Source organism: Prionailurus bengalensis, chromosome B2 (genome assembly GCF_016509475.1).
Source record: "Prionailurus bengalensis isolate Pbe53 chromosome B2, Fcat_Pben_1.1_paternal_pri, whole genome shotgun sequence".
NCBI lineage: Eukaryota > Metazoa > Chordata > Mammalia > Carnivora > Felidae > Prionailurus > Prionailurus bengalensis.
The window spans coordinates 63,598,158-63,623,619 of NC_057349.1; the positions used below are offsets into that span (position 1 = coordinate 63,598,158).

Genomic DNA, 25,462 nt, shown 5'->3' on the forward strand with positions numbered 1-25,462 from the left:
AATCCTAAACAGGCTCTGCACTATCAGTGTAGAACCCAAGGTGGGGCTCCAACTCACAAACTGTGAGATCATGACTTGAGTGGAAACCAAGAGTCGGATGCTTACCTGACTGAGTCACCCAGACGCCCCACAAGTTACTTATTTTTTTAAATTATTTATTTATTTATTTTGAGAGGGAGAGAGAGAGTGTGCAAGGAGGTGAGAAACAGAGGGAGAGAGACACAATCCCAAACAGCCTCAGCACTGTCAGTGCAGAGCCTGACTCCTGGCTTGAACTCCGTATCCGTGAGATCATGACCTGAGCTGAAATCGAGTAGGATGCTTAACTGACTGAGCCACATGGGTTCCCCCAAATAACTTTTTGTACAAAAAGTAGTTTTGTGTAGTTAGCAATAAGCACAAACTCTGAATAAGTTGAGTATTGATTATATGTTTTTTCTTAAGCTGTGATTTCATTCATTTCACTGGGCTGTTCAAAACTGTTCAGCGGCTCTTCTTGCTAATAGTATAAAATCAAATTTAGAGGTCAAGTCTCTGCAATGTCTTCAGGCTGTATTTTCACTTATGCTGTCCTCCCTTGTTTTCTGTTAGGTACTGTTGATCAAAGATACTGTGAGTTCCCACCTCTACGTGTGTGCTTGGTTTTTGTTGTCAGGGCCTTTGCACTTACACAAAGAAAACTTTGCTGTTTTCTTTCTAACTGGCTCCTTGCTTTAGGAATTTATTTGTTATTTACTTATCTATCTATGTATGTGTTTGTTAATTAATTATAACTTATTTAACAATTTGGGAGGTTCACAGCCATCAGCAGTTCCAGTAAAATTTCAGTTGGGAATTTTGGAATCTCCATGGAGTTGTCAGTGTAGTGAACCTTGTAGGTAAAATACATGCATACTTTTGATAGCACATGTGAAAGAATCTGTCTAAAATTGTCTTAATTATTTTTGTTCTCTGCAAACTGAGCTGGGTCACTCAACCTGGCTTTACTGTTTCAGATGTTAGTGCATGCTCTCTTTTGACAATAAATTCATGACCACCTGAAGATACCAATTTGACACTCATGGCATCCGTCAGGCCTTCACAGCCACCATAGGTTTTCTCTTCTCCATCCATTATGTTCTTATGAAATTCTACTTTACTTCCACAGGAACCTGGTGAGGCGGGGATGCACAGTCTGTTGCCCGCTTTCGCCTATAGAAAGTGCCTAGGGCTCTGTTTAAATGCCACTTTATCAGTGTTGTCTTCCCTGACCACTGTACTTAAAATAGTATCCATTCTTTTTTTTAAGCACTTCTTATCTTCCTTACCCACTTAATTTTTTTCCTCCATAGACTTTATCTTAAAATCTGACATCTTATACATTTTATAACTTGTTTGTTTCTCTGTCTTGCTCCACTGGGATATATAGTTCTTGAAGGAAGAGACTAAATCTGCTTTAGTTCCCAGCTCGATCCCTAGCATCTAGAAAGTTCTTGGCACATAGTAAGCATTCAGCACATATTTGATGGCAGTAACTCAGTGAATGAGTGAATGAACAATTAACCTTCTGAGTCTTTTCTGCTCATCCAAATCTCATCTATATTTCCAGGCCCATTTCCAAGTTACACTTCATTCATGAAACTGTCTTTGAATGAAGCTGCCTCCCAACTACTTCAGCTCATCATGATATTTTCCTCCTTTAAACTCATGGCATTTTCGTATCACTGTAAGAATTTTCTAACAGATATAGTTGCACATGATTGGAGTAGTCTCTAAAATTGGGACAGTTTTATTACTTGAAATGTTTACAGAGTGACAGACTGGCCTTGTTGGTGGGGGGGACAGGAATTCATATATATAGTTCTCTTTGTGCTAAGTGCTTGTTTAATTTTGAGGGACCCTAAGAGATAGATGAATTCACCCTATTTTGTAGTTATGGAAACTGATATTTAGAGACGTCATATGTTTTGTCTATAGTTCCATAGTCATAAATGTCTGATAGGTGTTTCAAAACCAGGTCTTTTTTTGTAAAAGAGCTTTTATGCTGCCTCATTGAGTAATTTCTTCATGAACTCAAGGTCTATTATAATTATGTGAAGTTTGGTATTTTTACTATTGAATGAAGGCCTGAATGGCATAGAATTACAGCATTTGGTTAGGAAGAGAAAATGTTTGAATAATTGTATAATTAGAGAAGGGAACCAAAAGGGAAACACAGGCACCAAACTTTATCATTCTGTTCATATCTTGGCTTGGTGATTGGTCAAGAATTTGGACAACAAAGTTGGTTGATCTTATTTTGATTTAAGACTCATTTATTGCTATGGCTTATTCTTCGATTTTTGTTTTTAGATGATCTAAGTGATCTTACTTAAAAATTAAAATGAAAAATCTATTAAGCCAAAATCTAGAGGGTAATAACTACCATGTATAATTGGGAGGTATGTTAATTAAAGTTAATACTTATCAAGAACTTATTTGTGTCAGATACTGTTATTTTGTGTACATTACCTCATTTAATGTTTTCTGTGACCATTGTCAAATATCTGTTTTCTGCACCATTTCACAAATAAAGAAGCTAAAAACTTAGGAAGTGTGTCCCAGCCCACAGTGAAATGGTGGAGTCAGCAGTGGCCTCAAACTTTTTGTCTCTGAGACACATTGAGGAAAAAGCATTTTGCATGGTGCCTCAATATATATATACCTACGTACAACTGAAAGAAATGTTTCTTGAATAACATTTATTCTTACTATAGTATTGCACATTCTGTTTTGTTATGTTTACTTCAGAATAGCTATAACATATATATGGTCATTATCTGCAGTCTGAAAATCTCTGCTATGTTCACTTCCTGACTGTACAATAGTAACCCACTTTTGGTTTCTTTACTTGCTTGTATCCTCTTTATTATAACTACCAACTTATATTTTGATAGCAGAAACAAAAAAAATTAAGTCTTGTAGTGAAAAAAGGTTACTTCCCCCCACTTAGGCTTTTCATTTTAAGCTAAAACTGATGAACTAATTTCTTGTTTTTAGTGGAGATCGTGTTTATTGATATTGCATTTTTTGAACTTGCCTTTTCTCACGGTTTCATGTGGACCAGATATATACCATAGTAAACTGTTTCTGAAAGAAACTTTTATCTAGCTGCACAGAGGGTGATTTGGTAAACTACTATAGGATCTGTGTAAAATAGAGATTAAAGTGGGTTCATATTATTGTTTAGATTGTACTGTCATTCCATTTATTTTCTGGACACTTGAAATATTCACATATTTTAAAAAAATTATGTAACCCTACTTGTATTTAATAAATGCTTTTGTATTAATGAACAAATGGAAATAAATTAAATCTTTCTCATACTGCCATATGGTACCCCCATTAATCAAAATTAAGATACCTATCCACGATTTTCTGAATTATTTTATGTGATGAGTATTTCTAGAATTTTGGCATGAATGTGTATCTAATAATAATGGGACCTAGAATTCAGGAATGAAAGAAAAAAATAGAATAATTGAGTTGCTAATAAATAGGCCTAGGGTATATTAAATAAACCAATGTTTAATATAGTTTCTAGAATTTAACATTGGGAATTAGAATAATATTAGAATAAAATGTAGGATTAAGAATTGTTGGGGAGGAAACATTTTCTTTACCCTTCAGAATTCTTCTGGCTGGTCTAAGAATTAAATTGACATGAGAGATAGATTAACAGGAGAAAATAAAATTTAATTCATATGTGTGGAAGCCATTGAGAGTATGGTCTTATTTTCTTCTTACTTTTGCCTTGACCAGAAGAAAATAAAACACTTATTTTTAAAAGTGAATTATTTTGGCATTTAAAAAGACTTGAAAACAGACATTTAAAACTTAGTATTAAAAATGCATAAATCTAACACATTTTCAAGTGGTACTTTTAGGTGAATTTGTTTCTAGTTACACTGTTTAATAGAACTATGGCATTTTTTTCTTTAATATATTGGGGAGACATATTTGGGTATTAATTCTCATTTTTCTTAGGTATTTTTACCTAAAGGTCTTTTTTTTTTTCTTTGTTTTTAGAGAGTGCACACATGCATGCACGCGTGCGTGCACATGCACACAAGTTGGGGAGGGTTAGAAGAAGAGGGAGAGAGAGAATTTAAATAGGTTCCATGCCCAGCATGGAGCCTGATGTAGGGTTCCATCTCACCACTGACCATGAAATCATGACCTGAGCCAAAATCAAGAGTCAGACAATTAACTGACTGAGCCAACCAGGTGCTCCTACCTAAAGGTCTTAGAAGACTATAAATGCATGAGGATTCCAGAAAAAATATGTTAAATTTTAAGTTTAATGTATTATTTTCGTGCTGTTGATTGGGAAATAAAAAGTTATATGACTTGCTGATTTTTCTCAGAGCAGATTTTGTTAAATGACAAAAACAGAATATTTTATTAATTGTTCCCTTCTCCACACAAGCTGTGTTTCCTGTATTTTTATTTTTTCTTGGTCATTGGTACTAGGGTAAATATATATAAAGTTTTCTCCCATTTCAACTTAAAGACTTTCTTTGTTCAGTGGCCATTAGGCATATCATTATATACAGCCCTACTTCAGTCTTAACTTGTAAGGAAATTCTTGAGTATAAGTTGATTCCCTTTGCCGCATTTACTTTTTGCCCACAAGCCTAGACTAATCTTGTATTTCTGATAACCATGATCCATTTTTCTAGTGGCATTTTTCTCACAAGGCTCAGAATTAGAAAATTTCCTTTTTGTCTTGGCTGTGGAATATATGTGAAAATCTCTTTTTGAGATTTGCAAAAAATTATACTGCTAGAAACTTTAGAAAGAAACGGACAAATTAACAAAACAAGACAAAAAAATCCAAAATGTAATAATTCTTCTTAAGTGGTTAGGAGAAATCTTAAAAAAAAATTCAGTATTACTAGAAGTTGGGCTAAGGAAGTAGGTGAAGCTGACCATGAAGGGCCTTGTTAAGTGATGCTTAGGGGAGTTAAACTTTATCTGATGGTTTGTAAGTCTGAAAAGCAGTGTTTATATCCAGGAGGTTATTTCAGAGGACATTGTAGTAGTCTAGGACTCTAGATGATGAGATCTTGAACTGGGGCAGAGGCCCAGCTGGAATGAGATTAGTCATGGATTTGAAAAAAATTAAAAAAATAAAATGATTAGGGTGTTTGCTTGATGGAATGGTTATGGATGATGCAAGAAAGAGGAGTTAAGAAAGACTTCTTTATTTTTCCCCTTAAGTCATTAGCTGGGTAGTATTATTACCAGCTGAGTTGGAGGAATCAGGAAGAGCTGTGTGAAAAGGAGGGTAAGAGGGAAGAGTTAAGTGGAGAGGTGAATTTCATCTTGGGCATGTTTAATTGGTGATGGTGTGGTGTCCAGATTGGTTATTAAGAATTTGATGCTTAGCGGGGTGCCTGGGTGGCTTAGTTGGTTGAACACCTGACAATGTCAGCTCAGGTCATGATTTCACAGTTCGTGAGTTCAGTTTGTGAGTTCGAGCCATGCATCAGTCTCTGTGCTGACAGCTTGGAGCCTGTCTGCCTCTCTCTGCTCCTCCCTCACTCACGCTCCATGTCTCCCTCTCAAAAATGAATAAGCATTAAAAAAAAAAATTAAAAGAATGTGATGTTTAGAGAAGAGATATGCCACATTTTCTCAATTATAAAAAATACTTTCTTGTATTTCTGATATTGAGAAGTCCCATAATCTATGTACCTTTAATGTGTTATTTCTCCTTAAAAACTATTATTTTATATCATATATAATCAGTGGAATGGGAAGTGCAGATTTTGGCCTTTTAATAATAGTAGGTGATATTAGCAGGAAAAGTGTGGGATACAGGGAAAAGGCCATACTAGTCTTACAAAAATGATTTGTAAGTACAGAGTGCTTTCATGTGGATTTTGTCACTTGAGGTTCATAGTGGTCATTTGATTATGGAAGGTGGTGGTATTTTCACTTTCAGATGAAGAATCTGACGTTTGAAGAAGTGTAAATACAGAGATAATTTTTTCTTAATTATTTTTATTACAGTTGTCTATGGAATGATAATTTATTATTCATTTCTACAAATGAAAGCATATAATAAGATGAAGGAAACTATTCATGCAGTACTCTCCCTCACCCTTTTTCCACTCTTCAGATGTTAACATTTTACCACATTTGTTTTCTTTTTCCTGTATGTATACTTTAATTTTTTTCCTGGACTCTTTGAGATATGCTCCTGTATTCCTAAATACATCAGTGTTTATCTTCTAAAAACAAGGACTTTCTTACATAACGACAGTACAGTTACCAAAATGGGAAATCACCTTGATACTATTATCTGATCTATAGATATTACTCTGATTTCACCAGTTGTCCCAATAATGCGAGGAATAACTTTTTGATTTGTCAGATTCAACAAATACGAATGAAAAGAGTGTTAGGAAAATAAGCAAGCTTTTAGATTGATGTTAGAGCATTTGTAAACAGTCTGCTTTCCTAAGATAATTAATGGACATAAGTCTTTGAGTATAGTTCCCTCCTCTGTATCCTGCAGTTAGACTTTGAAGTTTGGAGAGATTAGGGGGTAGACTACTTTTTGTTTTTGCCTTACAACCTCTTCCCATGCCTGATGGAATAGTAGCCCATGCTCCAAACTTTCTTTGGAGGAATCTTAGCAGTATTTTTCTTATTTAGCTTTATCTATTTCTCTCTTGTCTTTGTTTCATACTTACTAAGCATGTGCTGGGCACTGAATTAAAGTGCTGGAAGTCTGTAGATGTAGTGATTATGATGGTTTATTCTCAAATAGTTTGAGCAACAGCCATTTACAAATATTTCATAGTAAATGTTTTATTACTATATTTGATGTAGGGGTGTAAAAGTAGCCCTTCATAGACCCTAAAAAACAAACAAAACCTCATTGGTAATTCTTAAAAAAAAAATTTTTTTTTAAATGTTTACTTATTTTTGAGGGGCACCTGAGTAGCTCAGTCAGTTAAGCATCCAACTCTTGATTTCAGCTGAGGTCAGGTCATGATCCCACAGTTAATGGGTTCCAGCCCCGCATCGGGCTCTGTGCTGGCAGTGCAGAGCCTGCTTGGAATTCTCTCTTTTCTTCTTTCTCTTGTCTCTCCCCTGTTCTTCCATGCTCTCTTAAATAAACTAAATAAATAAGAATAAATGTTTATTTATTTTTGAGAGAGAGACAGAGTGTGAGCAGGGGAGGGGCAGAGAGAGAGGGAGACACAGAATCTGAAACAAGCTCCAGGCTCTGAGCTGTCAGCACAGAGCCCAACGTGACTTGAACTCATGAACGGTGAGATCATGACCTGAGTCAAAGTGGGAAACTTAACATACTGAGCCACCCAGAAACCCTTCATTGGTAATTCTTAAACATGTCTTAAACATTTCTTAAGGTATGCCTATAGTGAGGAAGGCATATCCACTTCCTCAGGTCCTTTGTGTTTATTGTTCCTATTGCCTTAATTCCTCTTGCCCAGATAGCTGCATGGTGTGTTCCCCTACTTTCTTCAGATCTGTGGTGAAATACAAATTTTCCTGACCAAATAACAATTACCTTTCCCTTCCTTCTTTCCATTTTTCCTTTATTTTTCTCCATAATACTCACTGCCATTGACATACTGTTACTTTTACATGTTTGTGTACAGCTTTCTGTTAGAATATAAGCTCCATGAGGGCAGGAGTTTATCGGTTTTATCACTGAATCTCCAGAGTCTTAAACAGTAGTGCCTTGAAATAGTAAGCGTTCAGTAAATATTTGTTGGTTAAATACATGTGCTGCTATTCTGACTGTAACAGACTTAAGGAAAAAAAAACATTTCTGAGGGAATTAAATGTTATAACTTTAATGCTTTTTCTGAATAGAGAGGTTTTAAAATTCCTTTGTTCTAGAACTTTTCTTTTAAAGGTTTATATTCTATTCGGTTATTGGTTTGGTTGTACATAAGGTTCTTAGCAAATAAGATACTGAAGAGAAACAACTGTAGTGTGTTAAAAGTTGATTTTTTTTTAAATAAAACAAAAATATTCTTTTCTTACCATTTAATGTCAGTTTTGTTTCAGACGAATTGTAGAAGAAATTAATTACCTCTGTTGTTGCAGGTGATCTTTGCACTTACAGGGCTTTTTTTGTTTGAGGTTGTTTTTTGTTTTGTTTCCGTTTTTGTTTTTGTTTTGTTTTTAAGATGGGAAATTTCTGTGAGCTCAGTTTTTAGTAATCATAATTGCTTGGCCGCTATCAATGCTTCATATTCCAGCCTCCAGGAAGTGATTGATTAAAACAGCATGATCCTTCTAATCAGCATTGTAGTGATTCTTTGAAGCATGTAAAGCCACTTAGGAACTGTGATTATCAAATGTCATCCCTACATGTCATCTTTAACAGTACTGATGCTACTTTATAGGAAAACATGAATTTGAGGTAGGTTAACCATAGGTGACTAGGTCATACCAAAATATGTTACTTTCAGATTTTAATAAAAGGAATATTTTAAAGAACATTTTATTTCCTTCTTAGTAAAACATTGTATGTTAAATAGTTAATATTTAAAAAAAATCATTCTGTTGAGTGTATTTGCTGAAAGAAATGGTTTGACACTTGTTGAAATACTACTTATGGAACTTCTCTTTAAACTTTTTGGTTTTATGCTGAAACCTTTTTAATAGCACCTGCATCCATGACTTCTTGCCTGACATTTCTGTGTTTCTGCCAGGGCTCTATATCCTGAGATCATCAACTAGTATATTCTCAACTTCAACTTCTACTTCTACTACTGGCTGCCATTCTTTTTTTCTGGTAAAGTAAGGGAAAAGCAATAAAAATAATGTGTGATGTTCATGTCTACATTTAAAGAAATGTACACAGGATTTAAAAAAAAAATTTTTTTTAATGTTTATTTTTGAGGGAGAGAGAGAGACAGACAGAGAGATACAGAGCACAAGTGGCAGACGGGCAGAGAGGGAGACACAGAAACCAGAACCAAAGCAGTCTTCAGGTTTTGAGCTGTCAGCACAGAGCCTGTCGTGGGGTTCGAACTCATGAACTGTGAGATCATTACCTGAGCCAAAATCAGACATCCAACCGACTGAGTCATGCAGGCACCCCTACACAGGTTTTTTTTTTTTTTTTTTTAAAACAGACTTATTGTGATATAATTTGCATACTATAAAGTTCACTTATTTTAAGTGTCTAATTCAGTGATTTTTTTAATGTTTTAACAGAGTTTTGCAACTATCACCATAATAAAATTTTAGAACATACCGTTACTCCCAAAAGACCCCTCTTCATGCTTATTTGTAGTGATTCCCCTCCCTGCAACATACATGTACAAGTTCTTTTGCAAGGTTGTAGTTCACCTGTTTACAAGGTAGAAAACATGTTTTCATGGGTTGTTGCTTGGTTTTCTTTCTGATCAGCAAGACCTAGCTGACCATGAACAATGAAAGGCTAATCAGAACTTTTGGGTAAAGAACAAAAGGCCTTGTGATAGCAAAAGAGAGAGCTTCTTCCTTGTTTCATGTTTGATTGTGGACAATATTTTGATGCAGGCTATTCTCTTCAGTATCTTTTTTCTTTTATTTTTTAAAGTTTTATTTATTTATTTTGAGAGAGAGAGAGAGCAAGCAAGCAGGGGAGGGGTAAAAAGAGGGAGAGAGAATCCCACGATGTGGTGCTGAAACTCAGGAACCATGAGATCATGACCTGAGCCGAAGTCAAGAATCAGGTGCTTAACCCTCTGAGCCACGTCACCCTGGAGCCTCTCCTTTTTTTTTTTTTTTTTTTCCAGTTTATTTATTTATTTTGAGAGAGAGATACAGAGAGTGAGAGAGTGGGGGAGGAGAAGAGAGAGGGAGAGACAGAATCCCAAGCAGGCTCTGCCTTGTCAGGGCAGAGCCCAGCGCGGGCGGGGCTCAAACTCAAAAACTATGAGATCTTGACCTGAGCTAAGATCAAGAGTCAGACTCTTAACCAACTGAGCCACCCAGGCATCCCATCTTTAGGATCCTTTTTTTTTTATTATTAAAAAAAATTTTTTTTTAATGTTTTACTTATTTTTGACAGAGAGAGAGACAGAGCATGAGCAGGGGAGAGGAGGGTCAGAGAGAGAGGGAGACACAGAATCTGAAGCAGCCTCCAGGCTCTGAGCTGTCAGCACAGAGGCCGATGCAGGGCTCGAACTCACAGACCATGAGATCATGACCTGAGCCAAAGTCGGACGCTCAACTGACTGAGCCACCCAGGTGCCCCTAGGATCCTTTTATTGTGTGTCCCTTTCCCTAGGCATCCACTACTGTGATAGTGTGTTATGAAAATACTCTTTACAGCTCAGTTGATTTTTGCCCTCCCTCTCCCCTGTCTTCCCCCTTGATCAAAATTCTCTATCCTTTGCAATTTCCTTCTTCAACAGATCAAACCAAATCCACTTCTACTGCCTGTAATCTTGGGGATCATGGGGAAAGAAATAAAGTTAATTATAATAATGTGGGAAGCATTGATACTTCTGGAGAGTTGAAAAGATTATTTGCATCTTTAGTCTATATTATTGGCCTCCACAGTAAGTGAGTTGGCATTTCAAAAAATTGACACAATGAAGTAAAAGCAGTCTGCCAGTGTAAAGGAATTTTGTTTGGAAGGTTGGAAATATCATAGTAGGAGATGGAGAGTTTCCATAGTTGCATATTGAGATATGTCCGCGGCATCGTCTTGGCTCTTTCTCCCCCCTTTCTAGCATTTAAAACCCTAAATTTCTTACTTCTGAAAATGGTGTGGTAATATTTCCTACCTCACATTTATTAGGATTTCGTCAGACAGTATATTTGGAAATATGGTGAACGATGTCTTGAATATTCAGTATGGTGGTGGTTTCCTCTAAAAGAACCTTCTAGCAATTTTGGCAGCAGTAACTCAGGTGGCTCAAGGCCTTAGCTATCATTTGTAAGCTAGAGGCTGCCTACATTTTTATACCAGATGTTGTGCTGCATCCAGAAATCAATAAAATGATCCTTTTCTTAAAGAGATCACAGTTTCTCAGAAAAGATAGCTAAAACAATTAACTGCAAAACATTGTGATAAATGTTAAAAAATTTTGGGGGGGAATTGGAGAAGGCTTTATAGAAGAACCAGTCTTAGAAATTACATTTAGCAGTTAATGTTGTACTCTCCGTTCCTTATCTTGTTTTATTTTCTATTTATATAAAGAAAATTCAAAGTAGTTTTTCTGTTTGCTAGTCTATCATGGTAATCAGAAACTTAAGAGAAGTTCCTTCTCAGATGAGAATGCAGTTTCATCTTATTTCTCAAATGGTACAGAAGCTACAAGACAAGTTTATTCAGTATATTCACTGATGATGGATATGAGTTAAGGTGCTAATATTAGTGAGGCCAAATAACATCTTCTGTTTACTGGAGCTTTTAGTGTGATTGTGGTTATGAGATGAGTAATGTTAGTTTAGTTGATGCTAGCTTATTTGTGTTGCTTTTAGTGAAATAGTGATATGGATAACTCAAAATAACCCAATATTTGAATTTCAAATAAACTTTTGATTTTTTTCTCAGCAGATTTGATTCCTAGTATGTTAAAATAAATTTTCACAATTTGAGTCATATACTCAGTAAGAGTAGTGAAAACAGATAAAGAAATATGCTGAATGCTTGAGTTAAAGCCTTGTCAAGAATATTCTAAAATCTTGCTATTCTAAATGTGCTTTGTGTATGGCAACATGGGCATCACTGGTTGTTTCTTAGGAATGCAGGATGTCAGATGCCATTCCAGGGCTACAGAATTAGAATCTGCATTTTCATAATATCCCTAGGTTTGTGTATGCACATTAGAGTCTGAGAGATACTGATCTAGAACTGACTTTGCCTTTCCTTAGCTTAGTTTGAGATACAGCTGCTACAATAATTAAACCTTCCAGGTAATTACCTATTTTTATTTCTCTGTTTATCTTAGATTTTTGTGTAAACTTCAGAACAAATAGCTGGAAGTATTGTAAGTGATGGAGAATGGGGAGGCAACTCTAGCTAGAATAGTCATGAGAGTCCTCTGTAAGCAGGTAGTGTGTGAATTGAGGCCTGTACAACAAAGTGGGCCAGACATGTGAAGACCCAAGGAAGAAACATTTGGGCAGAAGCAGCAACAAATGCGCAAGCATGAAGGCCAGACAGGGCATGTATAAATAGTATGTGAGTGGGAGTGCTATGGTGAACTTGAAAGTGCTATTAGAAGCCTTCTTCAGAGTCAGGGTAAACCACTGAGCCTGCCATATAAGGCCTCCTGCTATCATCTCCTGAAGCTGTCCCCAAATACTTTTAATACTCTAGCCTCCAATCATACCAAAGTCTTCTACCATACCTCACCTTTGTTAACCTTTGCCAAGAATGTGTGTTGGTATATTCTGTGCCTACTGCCTACTAGTCAGTGTTTAAATATTTAGATCAGGCTTTGTCACCTATGTGAGACCTGCATGCCTTCCAGCAGACTTTGTCTCCTTAGTTGGAGACATTGCCCCTTATGTATATCGCCTTATGCTAAAATTGATACTCCATGTTATAATTAAGATTTATCCATGTTGATACATGCAGGTTATTCATTTTCAAATTGTATGGTGAGATAATCATACTAGTGAACATATAAGTTATTTCCAGTTATTTGGAAACCATGCTGCTATAAATTTTTTGGTACAAACTTCTTAAATATACATGTATTAGTTTCTTTGTGTGTTTTTCAGACATATTCAGCCATGACCCAGAGAAACATTTTACAGCATGACTTGATTTATGTGTGTACGTGTGTCTGTATACACATATATGTAATCGATTTTTTTAAAAAGTTGAACAAAACTATATTTACCCTTTGTGTGATGAACTTAAATCTTTCTTCCTTCTCTTCTAAAAATAAGTACTTATTGAGATTAATGAGTTGTGATGTGCCATATAAAATAGCTGCTGTAGGGTATGTTATATGTGAGTGTGTATGTGTACTAAATATGCCATATTACATATATAGCTTGGTAAACCTATGTGTATGTGTATCTAAGCATGTGTGAATAGATTGCCTTGTAGAAGGGTTTATTCATCTAGAACTTTTACTAGATTTCACCAAATTGTTTTTTAAGTGGTTATACCTATTTATACTTGGCTTGGCCTCCTCACTCTGGGAACTTAGCTTTTTACCTTTGTGTCTATGGTCTTACAATAGCATTTACTTGGCAGAGTTGGTAAGTACTCATTGAATAGTTTGGTGAATGAAAATTAGGATTTCATACCAGTACTTGAATGACTGCCATGCTGAACAGTTATTATTTTATCAATTTTAGGTAAATTTTACAAGTCCAGTGTTATAGAGTGAATAACCCAATTGTAATTTTGGTTAGGCTTTTAAAAGTCTATTTTTGGTAGTCCCTGGGTGGCTCAGTCAGTTAAACTTCTGACTTCAGCTCAAGTCATGATCTCAAGCTCAGAGTTCGAACCCCACGTTGGACTCTGTGCTGATAGCTCAGAGCCTGGAGCCTGCTTTGGTTTCTGTGTCTCTCTCTTTTTCTGCCCCTCCCCCACCCACTGTTGCTCTCTCTCTCTCTCTCTCAAAAATTAATAAACATTAAAAAATTTTTAAAAAGTCTATTTTTGAAGGTCCCTGACTATATTAGTTAAAATGTGGTAACTGTATTCCAAAGAAAGATGCATTGACAAAATTGCATTATTATTTCAATTGGTAAAAAACGATTGGGGCTAACATTTCCAGTAAGTGATAGCCGTTTATTTTTTCCTTGCAGGAATCAATAAAATGGTTTTTTATAGTTGTATGAAGCTGTATAAAACCTGAACATCAGTTAACATTTAATTATATCTTGCTTTTTGTTCAATAGTAAATGGCCATTTTTTTCTATTACTGCTAGCATGATTCTTGTACAGTGCTTTTATACATTTGATCCCTTTGTCATCTTTGGTTATTGTAGAATGCACCACTCTGGTGCTACAACTTTTTACCTGTATGGACAGTTACTATCACATTGTGCAATTGATGCTTTCTAATTCATTCAGTCATAACATTTGCTGCATCAAAAAAAATTGTGCTATAGAGAAAAGTCTCCATTTGTATTTGGCTGTGAGTCTACCATATTCTGAGGGGAATCATTCTATTTTAAGAACAAAAATGAACGAAGCCACACTTGGAGAGTGTTGAAAATCTTTTCCCATCAGCTCTGGACTCACTGCAGTTTTGGGAGTTGTCTTTTTCTAGAGGAGGAAAGTATTGCGTTTTGATTTTCAAGGTTTCTTAGTATGACAATAACTTGCACTTCAGTAGTGCTTTAAAACTTTCAAAGTATTTTCCATACAAGACTCACCTAAGAATGAGGCAGCCAATGTTGACTATACTTAACATATGAGAACCTTGTTGAGAACCTTGTTACTAGTCCAGGAAAGTTTATGCAGTTCACTGGTGGCAGAGTAGGTTGAATACAGGTCTTTTGGTTTCTAATTCATTTCGATGCTGTTAGCATCAAACATTTAAATAGAATATATCCTAGATGTTTCTCAGGTTATAGGTATCATTTCTGAAATTTAAAAGCAGGATATTTTGGCATAAATTGTACATGCGTAAACTACCTCTTAAGGAATTTTCGAGAGGAATGTGTGTAGTTTTACTGCATTGTAATTACTGAGTTTGGTGTTATTTTGTAGATTTAACTCTCACCTTTAGATAAAAAGTATGCACTTAAAACAGAAGTCTAATGTTTTAAAAAGCTTGGTTTTTATTGATACCTCTTACTGTATATAGTTTTTTCATAATCAAGTGATTTATAAAAAATCAATTAAGTATATGTTTCTGAATAGTTGACAAAATTGCCAGATACTACTTTTATTTTTCCATTTTTACTTTAATTATATAAGCAATATACGAAAATAATCATAAGTAGATTTAAAATTATTGAGAAAATACATTCAAAGATATAAAGAATAGTATAGCTAGGGCTTTGTATTCTTGTATCCTTAATGTAAATTTCTGTACAATTTTTTTCAGAATTTTTTTAACCATGATCCAAAGAACTAATATTTCATAACATACCTTATTTCATATATAACCTTTCTTAAATCAGGGTTATATTTGGGATTTATCCATTTTATAGACTTCTTGAGGCAGATGTTATTGTCCCTCATTCTTTCTAACAGTTGATTAAAAAGTTTTCCCAATGTGTTGAATGTAAAATGGGGGTTGTTGTAGTTTTAAAGGGCATTTTCCCTAACTGCTAGTGAGATCATGCATATTTTTATATGTTTATTGTCCATATATTTCTTCTTATGTGAATTACCCATTCATATCTTTTTGTATGTTTTTCTTTTATGTTGGTTGTCTATTTCTTACTAATTTCTACATTTCATTGAAAACTCCTTAATTTATATTTGTTGGCAGTCTTTTTTTGTGTTTGTTTTTATTTATTGTGAGAGAGAGAGAGAGAGAGAGAGAGAGAGAGAGAGAACAAGCTGGGAGGGCCAGAGAGAGAGGGGGACAAAGGATCTGAAGCAGGCTCTGTGCTGACAGCAGAGAGCCTAGTGTGGGCTTGAACTCACAAACTGTGAGATCATGACCCGAGCAATACTTTACACACTTAATAAAGAACTTACTTTATACTGTGGGACATTACTGGTCCTGGTTTAACTATGCTAGTGAAAACACTATTCACATAAATTAGTTTTAAATTCTTAGGTTTGGGAAAGTTTCTAGAAAAGCAAAATTAGTAAACTCATTAAGGTTCTTGAAGGTTGATTTATAACCTTGCTGCCAGTGCCATTGTAAACTTTGAGCATGTAGAATTTTGTAAGGCTCCATTGTAATTGTATAAAAATCAGAGTGTCTCACTTAAATGCTGTCATAATATTTATTTTAGTTTTTAATATTTATCTTTGTTTTTTCTCCTTAATTAGGTCCTCGATGGGCTTCCTGGAATATTGGTGTGTTTATTTGCATCAGATGTGCTGGAATCCATAGAAATCTTGGGGTTCATATATCCAGGGTCAAGTCAGTCAACTTAGACCAATGGACACCAGAACAGATACAGGTAAACATTTCCTTCTTGAGAGACTATTTAAAATATTTAAAATGAGGGGTGCCTGAGTGACTCAGTTGGTTAAGTGTCAGACTTCGGCTCAGGTCATGATCTCCAGGTTCTGTGCTGACAGCTCAGAGCCTGGAGCCTGCTTCAGATTCTGTGTCTCCCTCTCTCTCTGCCCCTCCTCTGCTTGCACTGTCTCTCTCTCTCAAAAATAAATAAGCATTAAAATTTTTTTTAAAAAATATTTAAAATGAATTTAAAATCTTTAATCCTTCTTATATCCAAGGGTTAACATTGCAAAGTAGTATATTAAAATGATATGTGCCACATATACAATTTGGATGTTACTTGAATTGTCCACTCACAAATGTTTATTTCTTTTTGGGTATGTAGTGAACTCAGTTTTTAGTCTATTCTTACCTAAAATGTTGACTTTGAAGTCTTTAAAAAATGAATTCCTTTTCTTTGTGTTGATGAAATTAGCTGGTATAATTCCATACTCTGTTTTGTTATTCTGTCAGTAGAGGGAGCCTGGGTAAAGATAAAGAATAAACCACGTCTTGCCTAAGAACTGACTTGAAAGATTTCCCTTCTGTACAGAAATGTTCTTGATTTTCAAACAGGGCCCAATAGTTGGAAGATAGCCCAGTTAGCAAATGTTCTAATGACTGATGTGGATTGTTTTGAGTGGTTTAGCATTGTTAGAGATAAATCTGTAATTTGAAGGGCTTGCCCTTCAAATTTTTATAGTGTGACAGTCTTAAATTCTCAAAATCTTTCTAATACTTAAGGATAACTGCTAAAATAAAAATATTTACTTCTACTGGTTTTAATTTGTAATTCACAGTGAATTTATACTACTTTTTCTTATACCCTTTTTGAACTAGCCAAATATACAAATATATATTATTGAACTTCAGTGATACCCCTACATGCCTCCAATCAGAAAACACCAAAAAGAACACAAAAATTGGCACGGATAGGGTGAGGTAAGGGTGAAAGAATAGAATACAATACTGAGGGGAGTAGATCATATAAAAAAATAAAGATTTGGTTAAAAAAAGTAAAACTTTTGTACTAAAGATCTGTTTATGCCAAAGTATATTCTAGATAGAACCAAGATTTAAATATTTAAAAGAAATTAAATCTTAGAAGTATTTGGAAAAAATAACAGATCTTTAGGCTGTAAAGTCAAACAGAACTCATTTAGTTCACTCTTAAGGTTTTGAGGTTTTTGCTGGCTAGGGCATAAAGGAAATATGACACTTTATGTATTTTCATGATCCTTGAGGAGAAAAATTATTTGTTCTATCAAGGAAGCATAGCTTTTTGAACATTGCATATAAGGCACTGTTCTTGATAGCATCTCTATAGTAACTTTGGTAACAGATTACAAATGTTTTTTCTTAAGTTGTCTTCAAGAAAATGTGAAGTGTAGCTTGAAAATGCAACTTGGTGTTTGTATTGGGTTATGGAGGTACAAAACATTCAAGACCCAAGGTATATTGCCTTTTAATGGTTCATTTCACACTAAGGATAAAACATGAAATCCATGGACAATTCAGTTCTCCAGAAATAATATTTGTCTCAAGTAAGCTGTTAAAAGGGGTTGAATGGCAGTTTATTTGAGGTAGACAGCTGTTCTTTTCCTGTAGCTTAGAGCAGAACTTCCCAGTCAGAGGGCTACAGTTTACTCATTTTCTGTGGAATAAGTTACCGTTAACAACAGCAAGATACTGAATTATTAAAAATGGAAGGCTTTTGAAAACAATTATTAAGTAATACACAATTTTTGAAATTGTATTTGGACACAATTTGAATGGTTTTCAACTGTCAGTTTCTTGAAATAAGAATTATTCTTTTGGAATGCAAGACTTTCGATGAGTATCACCAGAGAATGCTCTGTATGACTTCATATACCACACTGCTCCTCTTAAAGATCAGATCTTCTGTGATAAGAAATAAGGTTAGGATGCGCTCAATTAAAAATTAAATAAGTAGACAATGAAGTTTTAGTTTTAAAAAAAAGTATGGAGAAAAAAGTATAGAGAAGGTTAATCACACAGACAAATGAGCATGACATCTAATATTCTTGTGGTGGGCCTTGTAAGTACTTGCTCTTTAAAAATCATTCTGGGACTGCTGTTCTATAAAAATCCCCCAAGGTTCCATTCTACAGAGCACAACCTTTATCTTAACCTAGAAAATTTTAAGGCAACTGATTCTAAAAAGGCAGTAGAACAAAGTGATTTAGAAAGTTGTCTCTAGATAGTTAGGTTGCCACAGTTAGACCTGGATGAGCTTGACAGGATACTTCACCTCAGGGTGCCTCAATTTCTTCATTTATGAAATGGAATAGTGAGTATCTACTTCTGTAGGTTGTTGTGAGGATCAAATAAGTTCATATGAGGAAAGCATTTAGAACAGCACTTGATACATTTTAAATACTCGATGTTAGCTTATCAGTTATTAGTAGTATTCATTCATTTGTTCATTAGGTAAAACCGTCAATACTGCTGCCTTGAATATCTTTCTGATCCACGCAACATAGCTTCTTAGTAAATCCACTGTGATGAATTGGTTGTTAAATGTACTACTGAGTAAATAAATAAATTGACTCGTGTGGTATTATTGAGTATAAATTACTTTTTTGAGAATATTTGTGAAGTATAATTAATTCATTTTTAGTAATATTGCATGTTAAGGCATTTTGAGATGATTAGGTGATCATATTGGCTGTCTGTTGAGGTTGCTCCTATTCAAATTTAAGTTTATCCTTTTGCCTGTAATGGTAGGTATGTTCCATTTAATCCACTTCTATTTATACCTATGCATTTTATTTTTTTACTTAAAAAATTGAAGTATAATTATAGAGACAATAATTTACAGATATAAGTGAGTTTTATGTGTCTTGGCAAATGTCTATACTGTGTCACCAACACCCCAATGAAGATATACAGAGCATTTCCGTTATCCTAGAGAATTTACTTGTGCCAATTTAGGGCCAACTACTACATTGATGTCTGTACCTTTAGGTTGCTACACGCTGAGATTTTTATCTTTTGGATAAGGAAGAGTGAAGATCACAGTGTTTTAGTGTTCCTTACTCATATGACATTTTATAAGAATTTCTTTGATTTAAAAAAGAAACAAAACTTGGGAAATTATTATTTGTAGAGAGAATTACTCTACTGCATATAGTTCTACCCTATGTCTTCCCTTACCACCCCCCTGCCCCGCCAACATTTCATGAAAATTATGCTTCTAGTTTTCAAAGATGGTACTTAGTTTTGGGTAGTTATATATATTTTTAGATCTTTAATAGTAAATGTGGAAACATGATTTAATCTCTGAGCCCAGTCAGACTATAAGTAAAAATGTTCTTTTTTGTATCTCTGTAAAATGTAACTACGTAATAAGTTTTGCTTCAAAGCTTCTTATCAACTGATATTATACGTATACCATATTTATGTCAGTTTTTTATATACATGTTGTGAGTGTGTGAACCAAGTTTTAGGACATCTGTCATATATCATAGCTGTGTTAAAATAGCTATATGCTTATTTTTGAAAGAAAATAATTTATCTACCAAAACTTACTTTGATTTTTATTAGCATGGAAATAGAGTTACTCACCTTACATTTTAATCAAAATTCTTTTTTGAAATGTGGTTCATGGTCAGATTAAATGTCTTTAATTTTGAGTTTATTGTCAGGCACTTTTCAAATTTTTGGAAAGGACTATGTACTTTTATAAATACCTTTTTTAAAAAAATTTTTTTAATGTTTATTTATTTTTGACAGAGAGAGAGAGAGAGAGAGAGACAGAACATGAACAGGGGAGGGGCAGAGAGAGAGGGAGACACAGAATCCGAAGCAGGCTGTAGGCTCTGAGCTGTCAGCACAGAGCCCGACGCAGGGCTCGAACTCACAGACTATGAAATCATGACCTGAGCCGAAGTCGGATGCTCAACCGACTGAACCACCCAGACACCCTTATAGCCTTTACTTTTTATTATGTACTGGTTTGTTAACCCCAAGTATTACCATTTTCCTACATTATTTAAATTTTTTAATTATTCATTTTTCAGTGCCTTATTGAAGGAGTTAAAATGAAGAATACCTTTTATTTTTTTTTTATTTTTTTTTTCAACGTTTATTAATTTTTTGGGACAGAGAGAGACAGAGCATGAATGGGGGAGGGGCAGAGAGAGAGGAGACACAGAATCGGAAACAGGCTCCAGGCTCTGAGCCATCAGCCCAGAGCCCGACGCGGGGCTCGAACTCACCGACCGCGAGATCGTGACCTGGCTGAAGTCGGCCGTTTAACCGACTGCGCCACCCAGGTGCCCCAAGAATACCTTATTTTTATTACAGAGGAACATTACTTGTGCTCTTGTTTCTTAGCTTACTTTGTGCAGAGTCTTGTAAATGGTACTAATGAAACATCTTAGTGAGATTTTGTCCCTATTGCAAAGTATACTCCATATATTTGGTATTTATCATGATAACATTTGGACCACTTTTAATACTTTATCTATAAATCTTTTAGTAATATTCTCTCTCAGGTTGTTTACTACTGACTAGTGTCATTTATTGGTATGGTACTTAGTATTTTCTTGGGAACACCAAGGCCACACAACTGAAATTTATTGTTTATAAAGTATATCATGGGGAACTTCACATTTGAAATTGCCAGTCTCTATAGATACATGATTTATCCTTAGTGAACTTGCCTTCGACATTTGTAGGCATTTTTACCCCATCTTAATATCTTTACCATTTTTACTTTAGCTTTGACTATATTTTGGCTGGAAGGAAAGGTCTTTATTTTTTAAATGTTTTATTTATTTTTGAGAGAGAGAGAGAGAGGGAGCGAGCAATCGCAGAGTGTGAGGGGGGAAGGGCAGAGAGAGAGGGAAACACAGAATCTGTAGCACGCTCCAGGCTCCGTGCTGTCAGCACAGAGCCTGACCCGGGGCTCGAACCCATGGACAGTGAGATCGTGACTTGGGCTGAAGTGAGAGGCTTAACCGATTAAGCCACTCACGGGCCCTGAAGGAAAGGTCTTTAAATCCAACTGTTTTCACATCGTTGTTTCCGATTGTAACAAAAGAATAGAAGCTTTCTTTCTTCTCATTCCATCCAACCCTAGTGTTTTTGCTTTGACTTGCAGCTTTTTGTTTTCTTGTTTTAGGGACAGAATAGTAGGGGGTTGGCTGCTAGTTTCTCTGCCTTTATTTTCATTTGCAGCTTTCCTTCTTGCTTTTCCACCTAAGAATTATACTTATTTGGAGGCATATTTAAATTCTTTCTTTTTCTTTGAAATGTATTACTCACACCCTTCTGCCATAAAAAAGTCTTCCTAAAATACCATCTTCCCCTCAACACACAGCTCTTGGCTTGTTCAGCCACTGAACATTAATTAAGTACTCACAGTGTGCCAGGCACTGTATTCTAGTGACTAGCTCTAATCTTCCTTTAGCAGTTGAATTTCTCAAGCAAGATCTTTACCCACTATTTCATTTCTTTACCTTACTTCTGCTTCTTTTAACTCATTTCTAGTCCCATCATTCTGCTAAGTATGTACTCCTAGAGAATACTAGTTTACCCCTAATGGCCAAATCCAACTCTCCTCCCTACTCCTTGGTCTTCCTGCTTCACTTGATACTACTACCCCTGCCTTCTTGAACCTTTTTCTTTGTAAAAGAAGTTGAAGTTACTATTCTACATCTTTTATTTGGTTTATTTAGTCTCCCTTTTTTTTAATGTTTTTTTTTTTTGTTTTTTGTTTTTTTTTTTTACTATTTATTTTTCTGGTTTTTTCCCCCTTTTGGACATTTTCTACAGTTTTGTCTTTAGCCCTATTGTTCTTTAGTCTTTCTCCATAGGATAACCCATTTACTCTCACAGATTCACCTGTTATTTTTTTATGCAGATGGTTCTCCCCTGTCTTTTCAGTAGTGACTTCTATAGTGAATGCCAGTTATTTTTTACATTGCCTGTTAGAGACCTTTGGTATTCATGGATTTATCATTCTTAAGAAGCCTTGGATATCTTTGATATGAAGTGATTGGTAACTTTCCCAAGCATCCATTTTAATTGTATTAATTGTATGTTCTATGAGGCTGGAGTTGGCCAATTTAGTTGATTCCATAGCACTGGAATTTCACATGGCTTTACATATCTGTTCATCTTTGTGTATTAAGTAATTCTTGTGACATAATTAACAATTTTGTTGCTTTATGAAAAATGCTTTGCTATGAAACAAAGGAAGCTGGCTATTAATGCGACGATAGAAATGAAGAGAAATGAATAGATATGACCAGGCATTTTTTTTTTGTCAGATAACATTATGTGTTTGAGTAGAGTAAAGAACAGAATATCAAAGTAACTGTTGCTCTATAGCAGTATCAGTAAAACCTCTATATGTTTCATATGGAAACAGGAAAAAAAGATTTATGAAATTGTTTCAGTGTTTCAATGTAGGAAATTTTGGCTACAGTCATAGTTATTAATGGGTAGCATTTATAAATGTTAAGATTGGAAGATGCCTAGTAAGCAGCCTGACACATTTAAAATTTAAATAATAATCTGGTTGTTCAGACTGGTTTCTTAGTTAATGTCATTATTCTGATTAATCTTAAAAGCTTGTGGTGTCCTTTGGTTCTTACTTCTCTCTTTTGTGTGCCTCTATATTCCATCAGTTCTTAATTCTTTTGTTGCTTCTGTTGCTTTCCATTCTCATTTCTCCTGCAATGTCCACAGCTCTAGCTTATTCCTGATCTTCCTATTCACTGTCACCTCCCCATCACTTTTACCTACCACATTCAGAATAATCTTTCTGGAACATTGCTTTGGTCATTTGACTTCTCTTCTGAGAGATTTGTATTGGTTCTCCTCTGAGAATCATAAAAGTTTTATTTTCCTTAAATTGGTAATCATATACTTCTGCCATCTGGCTTCATTGTGTGTCTGTGACCTTACTCCAGATGCTCGACAGCAGATCTCTTTGGCTGTGTAGAGACAGCTGTTCCAGTTGAATTCTTCTGGTGGTGTGTATGTTTGGTTTTTGTTTTGGTTCTGCTGTTGTTGGAAATGTTTTTTGCATATTCCTTTTTTCAAACCAAATCTCCATTCTTTAAAACCCAATAAATCCCTACTGTAATAAAGCTTCTACTAAATATGACTTGTGCCTAATTATCTACTACCATATATTGTTATTTACCTTTGTGCATGTCTGTTGGGTTAATTGTAACCTTCCAGTAGTTAGAAACTGTATCGTATGTGTATTTGTAGTCCTTGTGATGGCCTCCAGAATGCTGGGAACACAGTATGTGCTTAATTTTTGTAATGGCACACTGAGAACAATCTTTGATTTGATATAATTCTGTGAGATAATGTTTGCTATAGTTAGCACTGAATGGGGTAAATGGAGAAAATGAAAAAAAAAATCAAGCATATGCTCTCAATTTGTCCTATATTATTTATACAGTCTCTCTCTTTTTTTTTTTTTTTTCATTACCTCTGTCCTTTTCTTCCCATGTTCCTATATACTTTTAAATTCTCCACATACAGTAGCTGTAGGGAGTATAACTTAAGCTAGTGTGTGGAAGTTCCAAGGTAATATATGCAGGTACTTGAAAGGCAGTACTTTCTAGTATTTCAGGCCATCCAAAACTGAAACTTATTGCCTTGAAAGGTAATGATTTTGCCATTATTGGAATGGTTTGTGCAGAGGCTGGGCAACCACTTGGAAATCTGTAGCTGGGATTCAAGCACTGAATGGGCAAATGAGAAACAATTTAGATGACGCTGAAGTCTCTTCCATTCTTGATCTTGAGATTCTTTGATTGTATGTTCAGTCTCTTTGGTTACCACAGAAATTGAAATAACACTTTAATTATTTGCGTTTGAATAAGAATGGTATATTACAGTTAGAGATGTGATTCAACTTTTTCCTAAAAGCCAAATTCTACCTTCGAGGATAAAAATTCCTGCACTCTGGGATAAATCATAAGAAGGTGGAATGATTCTCAGATTAAGTCAGAAAGACAAGTTATAGAAGTGTTTTGAACAAAGTTTTGTTCTTTATGCTTTCATAAGGAAAAAAATCACTAGCTAAATGGATATAGATTTCTATTTTAACCTTGTTATTCTTAGAAATACCTGCTGTCAGGTAACTTGGTAGCTTTTAGTTTAATTTAGTAATAGATTTGTGATAGTATTGACCTGCTTGTCTTAATTAATTAATTAATTAATTAATTAATATTTTATTTTTTAATCTTTATTTTTTTTACATTGTAATATCATTTATTTTTTTCAATATGAAGTTTGTTGTCAAATTGGTTTCCATACAACACCCAGTGCTCATCCCAAAAGGTGCCCTGCTCACTACCCATCACCCACTCTCTCCTACCTCCCACCCCCCATCAACCCTCAGTTTGTTTCAGTTTTTAAGAGTCTCTTAGGCTTTGGCTCTCTCCCTAACCTCTTTTTTTTTTTTTTTTCCTTCCCCTCGCCATAGACTTCTGTTAAGTTTCTCAGGATCCACATAAGAGTGAAAACATATGGTATCTGTCTTTCTCTGTATGACTTATTTCACTTACCATAACACTCTCCAGTTCCATCCACGCTGCTAAAAAGGGCCATATTTCATTCTTTCTCATTGCCACATAGTATTCCATTGTGTATATAAACCACAATTTTTTTTAATATATGAAATTTATTGTCAAATTGGTTTCCATACAACACCCAGTGCTCATCCCAAAAGATGCCCTCTTCAATGTCCATCACCTACCCTTCCTTCCCTCCCCCCCCCCCCCCCCCCCGTCAACCCTCAGTTTGTTCTCAGTTGTTTTTTTTTTTTTTTTTTAATTTTTTTTTCAACGTTTATTTATTTTTGGGACAGAGAGAGACAGAGCATGAACGGGGGACGGGCAGAGAGAGAGGGAGACACAGAATCGGAAACAGGCTCCAGGCTCTGAGCCATCAGCCCAGAGCCCGACGCGGGGCTCGAACTCACGGACCGCGAGATCGTGACCTGGCTGAAGTCGGACGCTTAACCGACTGCGCCACCCAGGCGCCCCGGTTCTCAGTTTTTTCAAGAGTCTCTTATGCTTTGGCTCTCTCCTACTCTAACCTCATTTTTTTTTTCCTTCCCCTCCCCCATGGGTTTCTGTTAAGTTTCTCAGGATCCACATATGAGTGAAAACATATGGTATCTGTCTTTCTCTGTATGGCTTATTTCACTTACCATAACACTCTCCAGTTCCATCCACGTTGCTACAAAGGGCCATATTTCATTCTTTCTCATTGCCACGTAGTACTCCATTGTGTATATAAACCACAATTTCTTTATCCATTCATCAGTTGATGGACATATAGGCTTTTCCCAC

At 35.3% G+C, this 25,462-nt stretch overlaps 1 protein-coding gene and 1 pseudogene across 3 annotated transcripts in view; one reads left to right on the top strand and one right to left on the bottom strand.

Moving 5' to 3' along the window:
- Positions 1-25,462, top strand: part of SMAP1 (small ArfGAP 1) — a 202,943-nt gene that overhangs the window by 30,802 nt on the left and 146,679 nt on the right. For 2 of the 3 annotated variants that reach the window (XM_043591751.1, XM_043591749.1), the window contains exon 2: positions 15,938-16,071. In XM_043591751.1, the coding sequence (XP_043447686.1) occupies positions 15,938-16,071 (134 nt within the window). Of the gene's footprint in view, positions 1-15,937; positions 16,072-25,462 lie in introns of those variants that run through there. The other variant, XM_043591750.1, reaches the window with a different exon arrangement.
- On the bottom strand, positions 774-2,977 carry LOC122489678 (annotated as a pseudogene).